Source organism: Syngnathoides biaculeatus, chromosome 11, assembly GCF_019802595.1.
Source record: "Syngnathoides biaculeatus isolate LvHL_M chromosome 11, ASM1980259v1, whole genome shotgun sequence".
Classification (NCBI taxonomy): Eukaryota; Metazoa; Chordata; class Actinopteri; order Syngnathiformes; family Syngnathidae; genus Syngnathoides; species Syngnathoides biaculeatus.
Genome location: NC_084650.1, coordinates 28,731,033 through 28,753,384, shown reverse-complemented (window position 1 = coordinate 28,753,384; position 22,352 = coordinate 28,731,033). Strand labels below are relative to the sequence as shown.

The 22,352-nt window shown below is 46.3% G+C and overlaps 1 protein-coding gene across 1 annotated transcript in view; it reads right to left on the bottom strand.

The window, feature by feature from the left end:
* Positions 1-5,341: 5,341 nt before the first annotated feature.
* The window catches only part of glra4a (glycine receptor, alpha 4a), a 52,509-nt gene continuing 35,498 nt past the window's right edge, over positions 5,342-22,352 (bottom strand). Inside the window, exons 8-9 of the mRNA XM_061834847.1 lie at positions 15,452-15,601; positions 5,342-5,932 (exon numbers count right to left, since the gene is read on the bottom strand). Coding sequence (XP_061690831.1) covers positions 5,642-5,932; positions 15,452-15,601 — 441 coding nt within the window. The 3' untranslated portion in view covers positions 5,342-5,641. The remainder of the gene's footprint in view (positions 5,933-15,451; positions 15,602-22,352) is intronic.

Here is a 22,352-nt window from a genome sequence, read left to right as displayed (position 1 = left end):
CACAGTAGTCACTGTCCTGATGAGAAACCTCCTCAGCATTCAGTAGAATGGGGTGCATGCAATTAAACCTGACAGTATGAAATTGGGAGTATTACAACTTGGAGGCAGCCTGCATTGCGACGGGAAGCATATGTATCACATCTTTGCAGCTGCCTATGTTCTGTTTAATTTATAGTACCTACAACTCTTGCTGTGGCGTAGGGTCATAACTGTAATGCTTCATGTGGTGTACGTCTATGTGTATGAGAGAGAGAGAGAGAGAGAGAGAGAGAGAGATTGACAATGGATTAGCAGTGAATTATTTAGTGACAGAAAACAATCCATCCATTTTCCAAGCCGCTTACCCTCATAAGTGTCAGCGCTGGAGCTAACTTTGGGTGAAAGGCAGACTACACCGTAAATTGGTCGCCAGTCAGTCGTAGCTCATGTAATCAGATATTCACTGAGTGCCAATACGTGCCAACCCCCCCACGCTGATTCCGACTCTGGAAGGGAGCTTGATTTAATTCTGCCGAGGCCTCCAGCGCCCTCACCTCTATAGACCGTGAGTAAACTTAAATATGAGAAAAAATACAAAATTCTCTAATAACCTTAGAGAACAGAAATGTGAGCAAAAAGTATTGAAACAGTATACGGACGGACATGTGTATTCAAAAATTTAAAAAGAGAAGGTCAAATTAAAATCACGTGTAATGATAAAAGTGCATTTTACGTTAATTAGAAAAATTTAACCCAAAAGCAGAATGTTTGAACTTTTGTGAATTGTGTATGTCCTGGATGGACCTTGTTGTTTTTCCTCTGCTACTACTTAAATATTTGACATTTTCAACTCCCCCCCCCCCCCCCCGTTTTATATCAGTGCCATTCACACATAACACCTTCAAGGCAAACCGTGCAGCATTATTGTAAAGGCACACTAAACCTCCATATTAGAGCACAATGTAATGGAATAAACAGATTTCATCTGTCGTACTTTCAATGTTGGTGGGAATGAAGTCACCAGTTTCAATCAGACATTATCTTTGGAGTTAATTTCAATTCTCTTGGGCCTCTTTGAAGATAAGGGGATCAATAGCATTCTCCTCCAAAAGGTGTTGCTTACAAGCCTACAGGCAGAGGACAGCTTTTCAAGGGTAACAGTCTTTAAGGTAGTTCACAAATATTGACTCAACTGCAGATGCAGGGTTTCCTAGTACAGTAGGTGTGGCTGTTTTGGTTAGCAGAAGAATTAAAAGAGGCAGCATGGTGGATCAGGTGGTAAAGAATTGGCCTCACAGTTCTGAGGTCCCGGGTTCAATCCCGGACCCGCCTGTGTGGAGTTTACATGTTCTCCCCGTGCCTTTGTGGGTTTCCTCTGGGCACTCCAGTATACTCCCACATCCCCAATACATGCAACATTAATTGAAAAATCTAAATTGCTCCTAGATGTGATTGTGAGTGCGGCTATTTGTCTCTATGTGCCCTGCGATTGGCTGGCAACCACTTCAGGGTGTACCCTGCCTCCTGCCCATTGACAGCTGGAATAGGCTCCAGCACTCCCCGCGACCCTTGTGAGGATAAACGGCAAAGAAAATGGATGGATGAAGAATTAAAAGGGTCTCAAGAAATAACTCTTTTAACATGAACAGTCATGTCTATGAATGATTGGTGGGAAAGGAGGTGTTTATTTTAAGGGGATATATACACTATTTATTTAGACCGGGTGACGGATTGCGCCACAATCTAATATTTGGGGCATGGTCATAATTTGCAGAAATGCGCCGTTGATTTGTGAGTTTCAGTTTTTTATATCATTCCCTTCATCTCATCACAACGTTATGATTTTATTTAGTTTGAAAAGTAAGATCAGATACAAATAGGGAGTGAAGGATGGAAGACACTGGACTCAGGCTGGCACTGAATTCATTTTCTTGCTACTGAACAGAGACATTACTTGATAATACAACACCCTGATTTGCCATTAAAAAAGACATTTGGCGGCCCTCCCTGGGAACACTCCTTCCCCTTAGTTTTCCCACCTCTTAAAACCAAGCTCGGCAATGAGAAAGGGAATGACATCGCTGATGCAATTTTCCCTGTAAACACTGTACTGTATGACCCAAACGAGACTCCTCTCTTGCTCAATGTTTTAACTGCATCCATGCTAGTGCCGACTATACAAATCCTGCCCGCAGGAATGACCATCCTACTCAACTGTCCATAGCTGACGTCATTGACGGTTCTTCTCTTGACAGAAAATCAGTTGAAAGTGTATACTTTGCAGCCAAGCGGTTCAGCTCATTTTTAATCAAGCCACAATATCGTCCAATTTCTTAATGATCACTCGAGCAATTAATTGACAACTGTCCCTGATCTTGATTTAGACAAAAAAAAAAAAAAAAATGACTTCAGTCAACCTCTGCTATTTGTGGGGGATAGGGATTAAGCCCTGCTGTGAAATACACAAATATGAAAGGAACTGATGGCCACTAATTAAGTTAATAATTGCCCATAGATTCTACATCCATCCAAGCCACCAAACGCGAGGCGTCCGGGTGGACAGGTCAGGAGGACGACCCGAACGCCAAGGACCAGGATCCACACGGGGTGATTCGGGTGGACGACCTCGGTGAGGAACCAAACGGTGAAGCAGGAACCAGACCAAGGCAGGCAACTGCTCCGGACGAGTACTTCCCACGCTGTGGTTGCGAGACGACCAGGGATTGGTTGCCACCAAGGCTTGGTCAGGAGGCAGCCGTGGATTTGTCACCAACGAGGCCAGGTCATGAAGCAGCTGGGAGCCATCAGGAGCGAAGAGGAAGATGCAAGCAATGTCCGCTCACCCCGAAGTCTCTCCAGTTCCGGGGTGGCTCAACAAATCTCCCCAGCTCCTGCCGCCGTTGAGACAGGGGCGTGGCACGGCCGCGGACCGGTCGCCGCCGGTCCTCCTGGACGGGAAAGTGAGAAGGTGGCGGCATCGCCACCTCCTCCTGGACAGCAACGTGAGAAGGCGGTGGCGGCGTCCTCGCCACCTCCTCCTGAACAGGAATGTGAGAAGGCGGCATCAGCGCCACCTCCTACTGGACAGCAACGTGAGAAGGCAGCGGCACCATCGCCACCTCCTGGATGGCAACGTGAGGCGGCAGCGACATCGCCACCTCCTCCTGGACAGCAACGTGAGAAGGCAACGACGCCATCGCCACCTCCTGGACGGCAACGTGAGGCGGCGGCGACATCGCCACCTCCTCCTGGACAGCAACGTGAGAAGGCAACGACGCCATCACCACCTCCTGGACGGCAACGTGAGGCAGCGGCGACATCACCACCTCCTCCTGGACGGGAAAGTGAGAAGGTGGCGGCGGCGGCGTCCTCGCCACCTCCTCCTGGACAGCAACGTGAGAAGGCGTTGGCAGCGTCCTCGCCACCTCCTCCTGGACAGCAACGTGGGAAGGCGGCGGCGGCGTCCTCACCACCTCCTCCTGGACAGGAACATGAGAAGGCGGCGGCACCATCGCCACCTCCTGGACAGGAACGAATGGGCGTGCCCGTCGCCGTCGGAGCAGGAACGGGGGGCAACCGCGGACCGGTCGCCGATGAAGCAGGAGCGTGGAATGGCCGCGGGCCGGTCGCCACTGGTATTCCTGGGCACGGACGAGAAGCGGCTTGGCAGCGGATCCGTTGCCACTGCCGCGTGAGCAAAAGTCAGTGCCGAGTCCGTCGCAGTTGCGACATCAGCGTAGCTCGGCTGGTTCGCCAATCCTTGCCGGACCTGGGCCGTGAGAGCCGCCAATTTGGTGCTCTGCCACTCTATCTCCGCCCGCATTTCGCGGCAGAACACCTTGTGATTTGGCGGCTACTCCTCCCTCTGGGCTGGAAGCTTCGCCGCCAGCTCTGGGTCTGCCGGTTTCACCATTGCCGGTGAAGAGTGGGAGGACGAGGACGGCGTCTTTGTTGCTGCGCAGCGGGAGGCACAAGGGAGCGCCCGGCCTGGGCGTCTCCTCTGGGCGCCACTCAGAGGTCCCGGGTAGATGGCCAAGCGGGTTCCCACAAACGGGTTGGTGTACTCGGACCTACCGGGCGAAGACGCTCGGGTGCTGGAAACGCGGGGAGGTGAAACAAACTGACTGGGATTGAAGATTGGGCAAAGAAATTCGCGATCAAAATAATCAGAGTCGTACTCAGGCAGCCGGTCATACAAATCAATGTCCTCCTCATAGTCCGAAAAGTCAGAGTCCATAAGAATATGCGGCGCCGGACAGGTCGTGGTCGGGATGTGTTCTTAGCTCGCAGGCGGAGCATATGACACGGAAGCGGAGGACGTCATGGAGGCTACCCGGATCGGACAGGCTTGGTCCTCCGGCAGACGGTCTACCTTGCGTGGGTCCTGTTTTGGCCAGATCATTCTGTCACGACCCATCGGAACGGAGGTAGGCCCCAAATGCAGGATTCGGAAGATGCAAGGTAGTTCGGGGAAAAACGTTTATTATTAGGAGGTCGGGGATCGGGCAAGCAGTCAGGTGCAGCAGCGGTAGTTGGGACGTCAGGCGTAGAGAACAAGTCAGCGGGCAGGCAGGAGTCGGTACATCAAGGAAGGCAGAAGTGTCAAAGGAGTCAGGCTTATGGGGTCGGTCGGAGAACAGGTCGGTACACACGGGTTGACAATCAGGGATACGGGAGTGCTCGAACGGGGCATGAAGCTCAGCGATCTGGCCGAGCACCAGTCGTCATCGAGGTCCTATATATACACGGGATAATCAGCCCACATGAGGTGCAGGTGTGTGTCTCCCAATTAGCGCGAGCGCACGGGCACCCGCTCAGCCCGGGCTGGAGCGGCAGGATCATGACATAAACTTGCTCACTCATAACAAGCGACACTTGTTCATCTATAGTTTAGTCAGCTGATGGAGCACATTAGGCCGAAATGACGAAGTTCACGCACTCAGTCAAAGATGGTGGGAATACATTTTTGGGGGTGGGGGCTGAGCCAAAGACCAGCGAATATGTGAGTTTTTCAGCAAATAAACAAGGATGGGTTTGGCCAACCCCTAGCCCTAAAAACATGGACCGTGACTTTGCAAATACAGTTCCACAAATATTTGGGGTTCACCGTATATAAGTGAAAGTACCCTAGATGTGATACAGTTATCGATTTATTCAATTTGAAATAAATCCAATCATCCATTTTACTGGTCGAAAAAAACTTTTCATTTTGACTTAAAATGAAAACATATTTGTGCTCTGTGTGGGTTTGTCAGTCTTTTATTATGCAATTTGTACACTGTCATTTACAAGTAACTAAAGTCACCACTTACTGAATATCGGTAAACTGTGTATCAAAGACCCTTTACAGACACCCTCACCTATTGAACTTAAAGTGTAGAAAAGCCACCGTGGTTTGAATTTTGGAAAACATTCAGAGACGTAAAGTATTGAAATTCAAGTCTCCTCAGTCCTCCCTCAATGACATCGCTGTCAAGGATCCACCATTGGAATTCAACTGGAGGCAAATGCGGCTTCTTGAATCCACTCGGCTCAACTTTTTTATTTTGGGCTTTGAACGTTTTCGAGCACAGCGTTCATTCCCAATTACAAGAGGAACACGAATGCTCCATTCTGCAATGGAGGCAAATCCTGGCAGAATCCGTAGAAAGGAGGATGCACTTTACAAATTGGCATGGATGTCCTCGTGTCGCAGCACTTTGTAGGTGACCCAGTAGAAGATGTTGAAGATGAGGAAGCTCAGCGGGAAGACGGCTCTGGAGATGGTGTCGATGCGCTTGGCCTGGTCTACGAAGCGCTTGTGGAGTAACTCACTGTCATGCACAGTCGCAGGAGGCGGTGGGCCGAAGACGGTGGGTCCCTCCATGGCGGTGCTGTCCTTGGACTGCAAGTAGTGACCCAATCCGTAACCCCGGAAATAGAATCCACGGCTCTCCCGCAGCATCTCCTCATCCTGTGGAGTTGAGCAGACACATTTCTCAAATTGACTGGCCACCTTAACCCTCCAAAATATTAATAATGGGTTCATTCGGATTAGTTTGTCATCATTTGCGTTTATTTGTTGTGGCCAATTTACGCTAAACACATCACGGTATAGGTTTCTTTTATTCTTATTTATGTCAAAGTATATATTTATACATTCTGGAACGTTGCCAAAGTGCTAGACTGGAATGAATGGTGAGAACATGTTATACATATTCCCATTTCAGATCAAAGTCATTTCAACCTTCATCCTATTTCCAATCTCTCATTTCTCTCAAAAATCTTGGAAAAGACTGTCACTTTCAAGCTCCAATCTCTCTGAAGTTCCAACAATCTCCATGACTAATTTCAGTCTGGCTTCCGTCCCCACCGAAACATTACTCAACGAGATCACCAATGACGTCCTACTGGCAGCTGACACTGGCCTAGTCACTATCCTCATCAACCTTGATCAGAGGATAGCTTTTGATACTATTCCCATTACCATCCCGCTGAACAGACTCCAGCACACTGACAATACACACACACACACACACACCACACACACACACAACACACACACACACACACACATACACCCATACTTGCTGATGTGCAAGTGTGCACACACACATGCACACACACCACCAGTGGTTCAGTTCCTGCCTGTTCAGCTGCACCCAGTTTGTTCAAATGAAATCATACTAATCCCACTCATCCCCATTTCTTCTGGCATCCCCCAGGGCTCTGTCTCGGCTCCCTTCCTCTTTATCGCCTCCATTCTACCTTTTAGCAATATCTTCCATAAATTTAACGTTCACTGTTATGCAGATCACGTTCAGCTCTATTTCTCAACCTAATCCACTACCACTCTTTATCTTCCTCCTTTACTGAGTGCTTCTCTGAACACAAACACTGGTTCTCATGCAACTTTCCATTACTTCAATCACAAAAACTAAAATAATTCTCGCAGGTACAGAGTCCATGCTAGCTAAAACTGAGATTTTTTTTCCATTTCACTTAATAATTTCTCTTTCCACACTCCAGAGTCTGGGTGACATACACACACTCACATGAACAGGGACAGCAGCAATGTGTGTCTCTGTTCATCGCCTCATCACTTCCTGCTTGGATTGTTTTAATTTCCTCTTGCTTGGCGTTCTCCACAAGTCACAACAGTCACTACAGCTTCAGAAAAAAGTCTATTGCCTGTTTTATGACAAGGATTCCCTAAACTCATATCACCACTCCAGGCCTTCAGCATCTGCACTGCCTCCCTGTCAAATATCGCATCCAATGTAAAATACTTATCTGTACCTTCAAGAGCATCAATAATGTCACTCCGCCAAATCTTGCTGACCGCCTTCACGGTCCCATACCCCCTGCTCTTTCAGGTCTTCATCCTCCATGCACCTCACCTTCTCCTTCCACCTGTCCGTCCATCGTCAGGGACAAACACTTCATCCGATCTGCCCCCTTGTCTTTGAAACTCATTACCACCTGACCTCTGAAACATAGACTCACTGATGCTCTTCAAATACAAACTTGAGACACACCTTTTCACGACTGCCAATTTCACTTCAACATTTCCAATTTGATTTAACATGTTAATTGATGTTCAGGTTATTTTTATTGTATTACCTTTTTTTTTTTTTTTTTTTTAAAAAAAGTGGGTTTGTACAATGATCTTGAGTGGCTTGAAAGCTGGGTTTAAATAAAATGCATGTTTATTATTCTCTCTCACTAGTAAAATGACATCAAGTCACAGCATTTCATGGCTCCTCTTTTGGGAATTCTAAGAGCTGCATTGTGAACTCAGGATTCAAACCCATTTGGATAATGTTAAACAAGGCATAATGACACGCATAGGGCCTTGTCTATAAGAACAAATTTGACCCATTTTGCAATTTCCTCATTTAGCTAAGTGGAACTGACACGTTATAAATCTGATTGGACATCAACACCCAGTGGATATCCTAATTTGATGATTAATATTAACAAATAAAAGCTCTGTTTTTGCTACAAGAGTGCGAAAGCTGACTCGGATGCTTGAGGCCAACTGCAAATCATTGGAATTTGGGGTGGGCAACTCACAGCCTGCAAGAATGTTTGAGCTGGTTTTTTACGCAATATCATTTTATTGATTATTTATGAAAAGAAAAATCAATTATAAAAACAATGCAGCGAGTATGTCAGATCCATTTCATTCATCAATAGGCTTATGTGAACAAATCCTCATAATCATGTATTATATTTTCTTAATCCTTCCACTACCTGGCACAAGGCACACGAAGGATCGGGAGGTGGGTGTTGATGGAGGAGGACGGGGTTCGAAGTGATCACTTCATGGCGCAAATCTGATCCCTCCCCCACTTTACATCATCTGCCCTGGGGGTCTATTTGCAGTTCGGTATTAACGTACGTTGCGTGCTTTGACCGCTGAGCAAATCAGTTTCTTTTTCCACCATGTCAAAGACTCAGTTGTGCCACCCGTATTCCATGAAATTATGAACGCCGGGTCTAATACACATTTGCACAGTTACGCTATGCGCCACGCGGGATTTATGGCAGTCACAAAAATAGTGCGCAATAGGTTCACGTACTGTAGGTTTTCAACATGTTAGCGTTGCAAAAGTTTTTACTTAGTTCTACAGGGTCGGAATGGTGATCAAGTTGTTAGCGCATCTGTCTCACGGTTGTGAAAAGTTTTTCCCCTCCTTTATGGGTTTTCTCTCGGTATGTCGTTTCCTCTCGCATCCCAAAAACATGAATGGTACCGTAGGTTAACTGAAGACTCTAAATTGTCCATAGGTGTGAATGTGAGTGTGAATGGCCTGTGTGCCCAGTGATTGGCTGGCCACCAGTTCAGTGTGTACCCTTCCTCTTCTCCAGACTCAGTTGGGATAAACTCCAACATGTCTGTGGTTCTAGTGAGGATAAGCAGTATGGAAAATTAATGGAATGGATGAATAGTACTGGTAATACTGTATTTGCTTGATTTGTTGGAAGACAATATGTGACTGCCTTAAAAAAAAGAGATTAGAGATTACAAATATGCATTGAGTAGAGAAAAATCTCTAAAAACAGGCAACACAATGGGATCGTGGGGAAAAGCAACACACTTATAACATTAGGTAACGAACACAAGGTCATGGGGAGGATTATCAAAATGTGGGCTTGACACAAAGTGCTTGTGAGGGTGGCCTGAACTTTCCGCATGGTCAGTTGATTAGTGAGGGTTCAAAGGTGAGGGTCCACACGGGGGGGGGGGGGGGGGGGCACACTTTTACCCTGATACAGGCGCTGCAGTGTTCAGTCAAATTCCTGCAGGTGGCATCGCTAGTCGGAACGACGGTCACCTTCTGCAATGACTCAACACTCCCGTGCCGACAGGTGAGTTCCTCCAAGACACATAGTTGGAATTATTATAAGAAATATTACTATTCCACTTTTTAAAAATTCAATAGTTGAATATGATACGGTACCATATAGTCCCAAATATTTTCATTTGGGACCGTAATTACATTCGTTCATTTGGTTTGGGTACACATATTTAGTAAAAAAAAAAAAGTTGCAGTACAGTAATTAATAGTAATTGAACCCTGAAATTGACTAGCAACCAGTTCATGGTGTATCCCACCTCATTCCCAAAGATAGCTTGGATATGCTCCAGCATTCTGCGACTCTTGTGAGGATAAGCGGCTTAGATAATGGATGGTATGTTACTTCTGTCTCCCTCTAGGGGTGGAATTCTGCAGTACAACAAAAATGCTGTCACTTTGGTATGATTCTACAACATTTGATTTTTTTTTATGTTGGAGAGGGGAAAGATGGATTCTGCGGAAGAATAGATTGTTGCACATTGTTGTTTATGTTAGGCACCTTGCTATGCAGCTCAGTGGAGGCCCAGTAGCTCAGTGGTTAGAGCATGGGTTTGGAAAACCAGGGGTTGTGGGTTCATATCCCACTGGGGCCTCCACACCCTGAGAAGGGTTGTGTCAGGAAGGGCATCTTGTGTTTAATAAAAAAATAAATTGTGCCAAACATATATTCGCTGTGGCAACCCCGAAAGGGACAAGCTGAAAGAAACTATCCACCTTGCTAGGCATCTATGGGATCCTGTATGGAAGATGGGTGGAGTTAGTTCACAACAGTTGTTTTGTTTTTTCCGCATCAAATCCTGTATGTGTTTATTCTAGAGATATCGGACAGAAATATCATATCCCAAGCAGCACAATGGAGACAGTAAATCATTCCCTATATGTGCATGTATTTGTGTATTTTATGTCACGCGCCTTGTTTGGCAGCTAAGAGGTTCTCAGAAAGAGGCGTTTGTTCACGACAATGACGTAGAATAAAACCTCGACTGCGCACAGGTCCCTTTCACATGGTAATTCGGCCTCAACATCCGGTCAGTGCAAAACGTTGCTTTACGTACTATTTCACGTGAAAGTTGACGTGCTTTGACACAACATAATAACATTGAATTTAGTTAGAATACGTCAGGTTTAGTTTTTTTGTTGTGCTGTTGGCTGTCAAAACCGTGCAGGCGGTCACAAAGAAGTAACTTTTCACCGGTAAGTGTGTTTCCGCTTAACCTTCAGAATTAATTACTACATTTTATCGGATCATTTTCCATAACAATGTGTGTATGTTTACCATACTTTTTGCCGTGACCAAAAGCCAGAGCCTGTTGACCATGGCGGAACCAATGATGGATGCAGAGTGCGCAGTCCAGTTTTTATTCATTGGTTATTTTGTGCCAAAGAAACAAAATAATTTTTAGTTAGTTTTTCATAAACGAGACAAGGATAGTGCTCCGTTGATTACTTGGTCACTTTCGCCAAATTATTTTTGTTCATTTTCATTGTGCCACCAAGTGGGCTCGTACAGGCTTGTTGTAAAAGACTAAATACTGAAGAAAATAATAAAAATAATCATAATTTAAAAAAAAACAACAACAAGTTACAGGAGCGGATGGGATTAATAAACCTCTCAGAGTTGCTTGGGTGAATACGAATATTAAGGGACTACTGTATATAAGACTTTTAAAGGGATAATCATGAAAAGCAGATTTTGTACTTCAATTTTTTTTACAATTATGTTGCATATTTCCTCAAATGGGTCGTTAGTCTCCATCCACTTGGGACAAATATATCCTTCTATCAAGTATGCTTCTCCACTTCTGTCAGTTGAAACCTGATCATTCACACGTGGGCATTATCAAAGACTTAACCCATTTGAACTCTGTTGCTGACCAAAATAGCAGCAACAATAAACATAAACAGTGTCTCAGATGATTTCAAGTTACTACATTACAAGCTACAAGTTACTACATTATCACTCGTCTGTTTATGTTCTAGGACGTTCTAGGGATCTTTTTAAACAATTATTTTTTGAAGTTACTTGTTAAGGAATCTATGATTTAAAAAATAGTATTATTTAATGTTGGCTATAAAAAGATTCAACAAAGCCTTTTCCCTCGTAAATGCCTCCCTCCTCTGCAACCCCACTTGTGTCAAATAAATGGTTTTGGCCAACATTTGAGGAAATACAGTAAATGGACAGGCAATTGCATTACAGTCATAAAGTGTTACATGACATCAATGTGCTTCAGATTACATGCAAGAAGCATGTTTCCTTAGGTATAAAAGCTGGGCCCATTCAGATCCGTTTATGGCTGTGAACAGAAACTGTGCAACCTGCGGAGGGACTTTTGGGATGCTTTAGGAAGAGTTATTACTTTGAACGGACTGTTGCTTCCATCGAGGACACGACAGGCTCAGCGGGGGAGATAATAAATACATTGATTTTATGCACCTCACGTGTACCTTTTCAGAGTTCAGTATTACAGGGATCAGTTTGTAATAACAGCCGCAAGGGTTTTGATTATGTTTGCTTGGCAAAGTCAATAAAACGTGATCAAAACACGTAGTCGGAAATAAATTGGGTTTTGAGTGAAGGCTGAAGGACTCTTTTTTTTTTAATCATTTTCTTTTGTTGATTGTTTTTGTTGCTGCTGCTGAGCTCATTTAAAATCAGATCTTGGTTCAAGCCAACATTAGTACTGATTAAACCCCAACAACTTGAAATGCATGGTGGCAGACCCTCACATTGCATCCCACCAGAAATTCTCTAAATATGCATACAGTACATAAAGTTGAAAATGAGGTAAATAGTATGAAGCCAAATGAAATGGAAAAAAAAACATTTGAATGACATTGAAAATATTACAGAAAACATCACAAATACTTACAATATAGTGGATAAAGCAAGTATAGGTTTACAAGGGGTCCTCAAATTGCGACATTTCGAGGTTATGAATGGTGTAAGAATATGTGGTCACGAGGCTCAAGATGACACACTCAATTTTGGTGTTTCCATTTTTCATTTTTGTAGCCTAGAAGTGTTTTTCTTATAAACATTAAATGTAATTGTAATTTAACATTTTATTGCAAAAGCATAGGTGAATAATAGAGTACACGTACACAATGAGCTAAGGGAGCCCTGTACGGTGTTTCATAGTCATATTTTCATACTGTAATGAATGTGCATTGTTCTGTCATGACAGGCAGTCATCAATTCATTTTTCAAGCTGAATTAGGAAACCAATGATTTAATTTAGGGATCCATTATGGATAACCTCGAGGTAAAATTACATTAAACATATTTCTTCTGTCTTGGTCACTGACGTTGATGTGGTAAACTTGCCCGACTTTGATACAGGCAGCATTGTGTCGGTTCTCGAGAAGTGACAGTGTGAATGTGAGTGAGACGGGTCCTGAGTGTTGTTTGTGCCTATGCACCAAACAACTGTTCAGAATACCCACAAACAACTGTTCAGAGTACCTAACCTTTTTGGAGTCCTTAGAGGAAGTGCTGAAGAGTGCTCCCAGCAGGGACTCCATTGTTCTGATGGGAGACTTCAATGATCAGGTGGGCAATGACAGTGAGACCTGGAAGGGCGTGATTTGGGAGAATTTCATCTTTAACTCTCACTGGAGTGGTTCACAACCAAATGTGAAGTGTTTGGGATGAGAATCAACACCTCCAAATCTTAGACCAATCAGTAAGGGTCAGGGATGAGATCCTTCCCCAAGTGGAGGAGGTCAAGTATCTTGGGGTCTCGTTCACGAGTGGAAGAATAGAATGTGAGATCAACAGGCAGATCAGAGCAGCGTCTGCAGTGATGCTGACTTTATATCAGTCTGTTGTGGTCAAGAAGGAGCTAAGTCGAAAAGCAAAGCTCTCAATTTACCAGTCAATCTACGTTGCTACCCTCACCTATAGTCACCAGCTGTGAGTCATGACAGAAAGAACAAAATCCTGGATACAAGCGGCCGAAATGAGTTTCCTCTGTAGGATGCCCGGCCTCTCCGTTAGAGATAATGTGAGAAGCTGTGGAGGGGCTCAGATTCGAGCCAATGCTCCTCCGCATTGAGAAGAGCTAAATGAGGTGGCTGGGGCATCCCCATTCAATGCTTCCCAGATGACTCCTTGGTGAGGTGTTTGGGGCACACCTCACCAGAAGGAGACCCCAGGGATGACCCAAGACACACTGGGGAGACTGTCTCTTAACTGGCTTGGGAACGCCTCGGGTTCTCCACGTAGAGCTGGATGAAGTGGCTGGAGAGAGAAGTCTGGGTGACCTTGCTAAAACTACTGCCCCTACGACCCAACGTCAGCAGAAAATAAATGGATGAACGGACATTTTCTGGTTTATATGATTTATATACATACAAAGTATATCAGAAAGGTGTTGCAAAGATACATGTTTTCACTTGTGGAGTAAGCCCCTGGAGTCTAAGGTACTTTCCCAGCCTATTCTGTCATTTATGCCTGCAAGCGTTATTTGGAATCGAATGTTCCTGGCAAGACACGCCCCCTGAGATAGGCAGCCTACGCACATATTAAGAGATCAACCTCCTTAATACGTAACACACATTTGTACAAAACGAAAACAAAAGATTATTTAGGTTAAAGTTTGGGCTGCGTTTAGGTTAAGATTGTTTAGGAGGGGTTAAGGTTATTATTAGGGTTGGTTAGGGAGGGTTAGTGGGGAAAACATTGAGTCATCAAGTCATAGAACTTCATTTCCCATCTGGAAGCAGCAAGGTGTGTTCTACCTGGATACAGTAACCAATCATTGTGTAGTGGTGCATGTACTAGAGCCAGTAGTATTGGAAAAAGGGATGTCCTGCCAGGAGCGAACATAGGATTCCTGATAATGCGTACTGGAAGGACTGATCCGGTATCCTCTGCAGCTCCATCACCACATTTGATTATGTCCTTTGTCTTCAAAATCGGTCGGTCCCCTTCATGATGCCCTTGAGCTTCAGAAAGAGGAAAAAAACACGCAGCCAAGGCGAGTGAGTTGCCCCAGCACAGTAATCTTTTCTCCACCAGGAACTGTTGGATGCTAAAGGCATTGAGACCAGGTGCGTTGTCATGGTGAATCGACCATGAGTTGTCCTGCTACAACACTCCCCTCTTCTTGCGCACTGAGTGAAGTCAATGTGCAGAGTCTTTGCTACTTGATTGGTTGTCCCATACTGAAAGGGAAAACTTGAAGTCAGTAGTTTTGGTTTGAAAAGTGTATCGTGACATGAGTCCTGGAATTTGTGTTTTTAAAAAAAGGCCTGGTCAGAGTCTGGACCTGAACCTCAAATGGAGTGGCATGACCTTAAAAAGAGTCAGTTCATGACTGAAAAGCCTCCATTTTTGCTGAATTCAAACAATTCTCCAAGGAACAGTGGGACAAATTATCACCACAGAGTTATGAAAGACACATTGCCAGTCATAGAAAAAGCATAAATTCAGTTTTTGCTGTGGAGTATGGCCCAAGCACTTATTTGATTTAGGTAGCCATTACTTTCTCACACAGGGCTTGGTTTCTTTGTTTTTTTCCCTTTTATAAATCCAATCTCCACTTAAAAACTGCATTTTATGTTTGTCTTTGATATTTACATCCATTTGAGAGTCTTTCATGGGATTATATGTTTGTTGATGTTAGGCTGCGTAACTAAAAAGCATGTTTAATCTGTGGCCACGTTTATCTGTAATTATTGCCAACTTGGCCATATTGTCCCAAGCATTGAGGAAAGAGACCCATTGACTGCTTTCTGATGTTACGTTGATTTCCATTTCTATTTCTTTGGTGGATTTCATGGCGTAGATTTTGCCAAGTTAGGGCTGCCAATGGGTTGTCCTGGTTAGCTCTCGATCATGAATATTAGAAGATCAAGGATGACAAAAGCGCACCCCAGGTCACTTGTTGCCATGGCAACAAGGCACACTGAAAAAGCAAATCGCCTTCATGTTGTGTTATGACATCTAGTTGTAGTATATACAGTATGTTGTCACATCCTAGACATACACCGCGGTTCACCATAACGAGAGTCATAAGTCAAAGTTATGGAGGTTCTTTTTTTTTTTTTTTTACATTCTGTGTGCAGTTTGTAGAAGTTTTTTTTCTTGCCAAGCTGTTAAGGCCTGCTTGATTTACACTCACGATTCTTTGCTGCCGCTGCTTTTTCCTCAGCCTGATGAACTCCTTGTGCTGCCTGGAGACAAAGTTGACTGCTGCGTACTCCAGCAGGGCGGCGAACACAAACAGAAGGCACACGGCCATCCAGATGTCAATGGCCTTCACATAGGACACCTTCGGATCACAGATGCATACAAACAAACGAGAGGTCACACGGGCTCTGTCAATTGAAAATCAATGAAGGAGCATCTGGATCCGCATTTGACAGACTTCTCTAGCATGGCCTACTTAATGAGTCAGTGGGATTCTAGGGCACTTGACACGTAGCCATGAGACAGGTCATGTTTAAGGCTTGGGGAGATCCCCCGGAGGAGTTGCTCATGAGAGGAAGTGTCATCGCGTATCAACTGCTGAGCATGTGTTGCGAATAGATTTCAACCAACAGAGCGAAACTTAGCTGACTGTTACAGACACGATAACAGAAGTGGGGAAAAAAAGGAAATGACAACAACATACACTCAGCTTTGTAAAAGGCATGTTTGAATTAAGAATTTCATTTTCAACATATGAAGCAGATTATTTTAGGGGTTAGCACACCTGACTCATAGTTCTGCGGTCTGTGATTAATAATTACTAACAATTATTAATGAATCGTTGTTCCATGACAATGTATTCATATATTCCCGTTGTTCCATGACATCATATTTATTTATTCATTTGGTCATGCTTTTCTTGAAGTACATGTAGCTTTTTTTCCCTCCATCAAATTTCAGCCTCTTTACTGCCATATTAATCTAATACGCCCCAGGTATTTAGAATCGTTAGTACTATGTTAGTACTATTCTATGTTCACTGTAATAGAAATTGAAACACAGTTTTCAACTCAATTCATCCTCACAGGGCCAATTATCTGGCCCACAATATCTTTTCTGACTATTCTGTCATCTGATTGGTTGGACAGAAAGGCAGAACACGTCTTTAGTGATCTCCACACATTTATAACAATTACCATCACAAAAATGATGGATGTATTTTACTTTATTTATTTTAAGGCGGCACGGTGCGCACCTGGTAAAGTGTTGGCCTCAGAGTTCTGAGGACCCAGGTTCGATCCCGTTCCCACAGGTGTGGAGTTTGCATGTTCTCCCGTGCCTGTGTGGGTTTTCTCTGGGCACATCCCAAAAACATGCAACATTAATTGGATACTCTAAATTGCCCCTCGGTGTGATTGTGAGTGTGGCTGTTTGTCTCTATGTATGTGCCCTGTGATTGGCTGGCAACTAGGGTGTACCCCGCTTCCTGCCCATTGACAGCTGGGATAGGCTCCAGGACTCCCCGCGACCATCGTGAGGATAAGCAGCAAAATAAAATGGATGGATGAAATTTATTTTAATTCCAATTGCCTTATATGATGTATGGGAAACAGTGGTATGCTGCTATGTTGTGTTTTATATAATATTAGTGGTTTCTATAATTGCCAAATGGTAGTGGTAGAATTGGGAGGTAGATGAATTCAGGAAAATCGTCACTGAAGGCTAAAGGACTAAATGCACAGCCCGCCACTATGTGGAACTGTGTGTGAATTAGTGACATATGGCGAGGTTCACGGCTGCTGGTGCACTGGGATTAGATTCAGATTTACGAGGGTTACGGTACTGCATTAATAAACCCAACAAAGTGGCTGCTGTCATGACCCTGCCGCTTCAGCATGAGCTGTGCAGGTGCCCGCGCGGCTGCGCTGATTGGGAGGCGCACACCTGCTCCTCATGCGGGCTGATCATCCCCTGTATAGATAGGACCCGGTGACGACTGGTCCTCCGCCAGTTCGTTGAGCTTTATGTCCCGTTCCAGCACCCTCGTATTCCTGACTGAACCTGTGTGTACCGACCTTCGTCCGTTCTCCGACCAACCCTGTAAGCCTGACTCCTTGACACTCCTGCCTGCGTTGATTGTTTCCCCGTGTACCGACTACTGCCTGCCCACTCATCTGCTCTCTTCGCCCGACGCCCCAACAACCGCTGCTGCACCGGACTTCCTGCTCGATCCCCGACCTCGGCATATAATAAACGTGTCTCTTCTTGAACTACCTTGCGTCTTCCGAGTTCCTGCATTTGGGTCCTACCTCTGGTTCAGATGGGACGTGACAGAACGAACTGGCCACTACAGGACCCAGCAGGAAAGACCCGGCGTCGCCGGAACCGACGCAGGGTAGACCGTCTGCCGGAGGACCAAGCCTGTCAAATCCGGGTAGGCTCCCTGACGTCCTCCACTTCCGTGTCTTACGCCCCGCCAGCGAAGTACGAATACGTCCCGAACACGACCCGTCCGGCTCCTCATATTCTTCTGGACTCTGACTTTTCGGAATATGAGGAGGACCGTGATTTGTATGCCGGGCTGCCTGAGTACGACTCCGACGACTTTGATTTTGAGTTTCTTTGCCCGGCTTTTGATCCCAGTCAGTTTGCCCCGCCTTCCCGCGTTTCCAGCACCCGAGCGACTTCGTCCGGTAGATCCAAGTGCACCTATCGGTACGAGGGAACCCGCTTGGCCATCTACCCGGGACCTCCGCGTGGCGGCCAGAGGGGACGCCCCGGCCGGGCGCTCCCTGGTGTCTCTCGCTGTGCGGCAACGAAGACACCGTCCTCTCACTCCTCGCCGGCAACTGTGAGACCGGCAGACCCGCAGCTGGTGGCGAAGCCTCAAGCCCAGAGGGAGGAGGAGCCGCCAAACCACGAGGCGTTCTGTCGCGAAATGCGGGCGCAGTTAGAGAGGCAGAGCGCTGAATTGGCGGCTCTCACGGCCCAGGTCCGGCAAGGATTGGCGAACCAGCCGACCTACGCTGACGTCGCAACGGCGACGGACTCGCTGCTGACTCGGGTTCACGTGGCAGTTGGAACTGACCCGCTCCCGAGACACGCCCACGTGTCAGTTTCGACTGACTCTCCGCCTGCTCAGGTTCACTTTGCCGTGGAAACCGACTCGTCCCCTTGCCAAGTGCACGCCACAGTGGGAACAGACTCGCCACCTCAAGTGCACGTCGCAGTGTTGGCGGTTCCGAGCAGAGCTCACGCGGCAGTTGGAACTGACCCGCTCCCGAGACACGCCCACGTGTCAGTTTCGACTGACTCTCCGGCTACTCAGGTTCACGTTGCCCTGGAAACGGATTCGCCACCGCGCCACGCCCACGTTGCTGTTTCTACGGATGCACTGCAAGCTCACGTGGCAGTGGGGACCGACCCGATGCCGCCTCACGTTACTGTCCAGAAGGTGGCGACGTCTCCACAGCCGCTTCTCGTCCGTGCTCTGGAGTGGCAGTGGCGACCGGCCCGCTGACGCTCCACACTCCTGCTCTGTCGGCGATGGCGCCGCCTTCTCACGTTGCTGACCAGGAGGGGGCGGCGATGGCGCCGCCTTCTCACGTTGCTGACCAGGAGGGGGCGGCGATGGCGCCGCCTTCTCACGTTGCTGACCAGGAGGGGGCGGCGATGGCGCCGCCTTCTCAAGTCGCTGACCAGGAGGGGGCGGCGATGGCGCTGCCGCCTTCTCACGTTGCTGTCCAGCAGGGGGCGGCGATGGCGCCGCCGCCTTCTCACGTCCCTGTCCAGCAGGCGCTGGGAGTTCTGTGGAGCCACCCAGGAGCTGGAGAGACTTCGGGGTGGCAGTCATGGCTCTGGTCCTGCTCTCCATCATCTTCTTTGCCCCTGAGTTCGCCCAGCCGCTTCAGGACCTGGCCTCGTTGGCGACCAATCCCTGGTCGTCTTGCAACGACGGCGTGGGAGGTTTTCGTCCAGAGCAGTGGCCTCCCTCGTTCTGGTTCCTGCCTCACCGTTTGGTTCCTCACAGAGGTCGCCCGCCCGAATTGCCCCGTGGGGACCCTGGTGCTTGGCGTCCGGGTCGTCCTCCTGACCTGTCCGCCCGGACGCCTCGTGTTTGGTGGCCTGGATGGCCACCAGTCTGGGGTTCAGGGGGGGGGGGCGTGCCCTCCTCCGGACTCCCTTCCGCCCACCCCTGCCTGTGTTATTGTCTGTTTTTGTTTAGGCACGTCTGGGAGCCGTGCCTTTGAGGGGGGGGGGGGGGTACTGTCATGATCCTGCCGCTTCAGCATGAGCTGTGCAGGTGCCCGCGCGGCTGCGCTGATTGGGAGGCGCACACCTGCTCCTCATGCGGGCTGATCATCCCCTGTATAGATAGGACCCGGTGACGACTGGTCCTCGGCCAGTTCGTTGAGCTTTATGTCCCGTTCCAGCACCCTCGTATTCCTGACTGAACCTGTGTGTACCGACCTTCGTCCGTTCTACGACCAACCCTGTAAGCCTGACTCCTTGACACTCCTGCCTGCGTTGATTGTTTCCCCGTGTACCGACTACTGCCTGCCCACTCATCTGCTCTCTTCGCCCGACGCCCCCAACAACCGCAACAACGCTTCCTGCTCGATCCCCGACCTCGGCATATAATAAACGTGTCTCTTCTTGAACTACCTTGCGTCTTCCGAGTGCCTGCATTTGGGTCCTACCTCTCGTTCAGATGGGACGTGACAGCTGCCAGACACACAGACAGTATGTCTGCCGCACTCAGTTTGAAAAGAGCAGGTTCATTTGGCTCTGCTTCACCTTCCCCCCATGACCCAGGTGTCAATGGTTTTTGCTTTATATGTGCCCTGCCGTCGGCAGGGAACTAGTCCAGGATGTACCCCACATCTCCATCAAATTCAACTTTTCATCAGATCTTCTGTCTCATGACGTGCTTAGTGGACATAATGAATGATAGCTGTTTCTGCTCAAGAGACGTATGTTGTGTGTACAATAAGAGCCTCTCCAACGCAGTCAATCTAACATTTCAGGGAGTCTTCACTCACCTTTATAAATGCCACATTTATGGCATTCTTTAAATGTTTTTTTTTTTTATTTTCAAAAGCCCCTCCCACGAAAACACAATACTTCTCTACATAATGAAACTTGCAGCAAAATAATCTAAACCTATTTGTGAATAAAGTTGTAAGATGTATATCACCCTTGAGGACAAACTTGCTGTTGGCTCTTTGCTTTGCAATAAAATGAAAAACATGTTGAAATAAAAGTGCATGGGCAGACTTTTGACAATAATTGACTGAAATGGACGTAGTTAGTGCATACTGAATGAAACAGGTGTTTCCATCGTTTTTGTGATGAGTAACCATGATTATAGCCCGTGGCGTGGAAGCAGGGCTTTTCTCCACCATCTGTGAGGTTGCTGGGACACAAGTAGGATTTTATGTACTGTGAAGCAGGTGACAATTAATATTGATTTTGTGATGATGGCCAAACAACACAAAATGCACTTGGCGAGTAAGATAATGGGCTGTGGTTAAATGCAGACGAATTGTAAAATAAGATGTAAATAATTGGCCCAATTTTTGTGACCAGCATAATTCTGATAATTTCATAGACCGGCTCAGCCCAGGAGATTCGAGAGTGGTTGCCACTGTGGATATATTTACGGTCACCTGAATCTGCAGCCCATTGAAGCGGCTCTTGTCATTCCCTTTAAATGGGGAGCAAGGACAGTCTCAACGGAGACATTTATGTGTGGAAAAGGACCATGCGTGATCATCGTTCTGTGCGTGACTAAAGGATTGTCATTGCTCTGGCCAGTGCGGCAACAGACAATGCGAGTGGGCATGCTTAATAAATATAGAATGAGCCGGTAATAACTGCTAGCAACTTAAAAATATCTGTGGACATCAGTATCTGTTTGCCTGTGCTTTGATCAAATTCACAAACATCACATTCGATCATATGCGTTGGCAGTTAGAAGTGGTCTGCGTTATATGCACTATGCGACTAGAGCCTCATGTCCCGAAGACCTCAACTTGTTTAGTTGGGAATAATTGGCAGTTTTGAAACTACAAGATGTGGAATAAAATGTTTCATTACTGATCAAAAATCAGTGACTACTTGACGCCACTCCCCAAAAGGTTTGTAACTGCCTAAAAAAGGACTACTTTTGTCTAAATGAAACTCCTCAATCCACTTCACAATACTTCCTTGTCACTAATATGCCACAAATTGGTGGCAAAACAGTATTTTTGTCTCAATAAAGCTCCTTGGCACCAAACTTGACAAACGAGGACACCAAAGTAACAATTTTAGCGCTTAATGTGGGAAAAGGGTGACCAGTAAATCCTGTAAGACTTCAGCTCAGATAGCATCCAAACGATTACCTGTACTAGATTGTTTTGCTTTATTTATGCGGTTATATGTGAACCTCAATTCAGAATTTTATGTCTTGATCTGCAGTCGTCGCTGAAACCCACATGTTCTACAAGGTGGAAATTCAGTTGCCATGGTTACATGCTGCCGTCTCATACCCTAAAACACATTGATCTGCTGACCAATCAAGCAGAACATGTTTTCTTTTCCAGTTGACAAAAAACAGCCTGACTTTGTTGTCACGCACAGTACAATATGACATCATCGTCTGTGCTGTTATTGTCCTCACCTCACCCGAGACTCGTATTTTTCGTCCTCACCTTGGGCCTAAATTCATGCAGTTAGATTTCATCACCGAATAACCACTCCAGATTGCCCCCTTTTCAATGTCTTTGGAAGACTTTGGAGGACAAGGACAGTCAATCCTTTTCCTGAGCCTCACTAAATAAAATCAAAGGTCAACTCCTGACATCGAGTGTTTGGTTAGGCCTTTTCCTGGCTGGGGTATTTCAGCTATGAAACAAAATAATGGATCGTTCTTTGGTAGATGAAAGATGAGAATGTCCGACAAAGACGGCCATTGGGAAGCAGATATGAGAAGGCAACTGTCTGTATAGATAAAACCCTTCAGATTCCCCTGTGCAAAGTATGTGGAAAGAGTTCCAGCAGCTCTTTTTCCAAATAGTGGACATGTTGATGACAACTCCATTATGGGATTGTCAACGCAGGAGAAAATA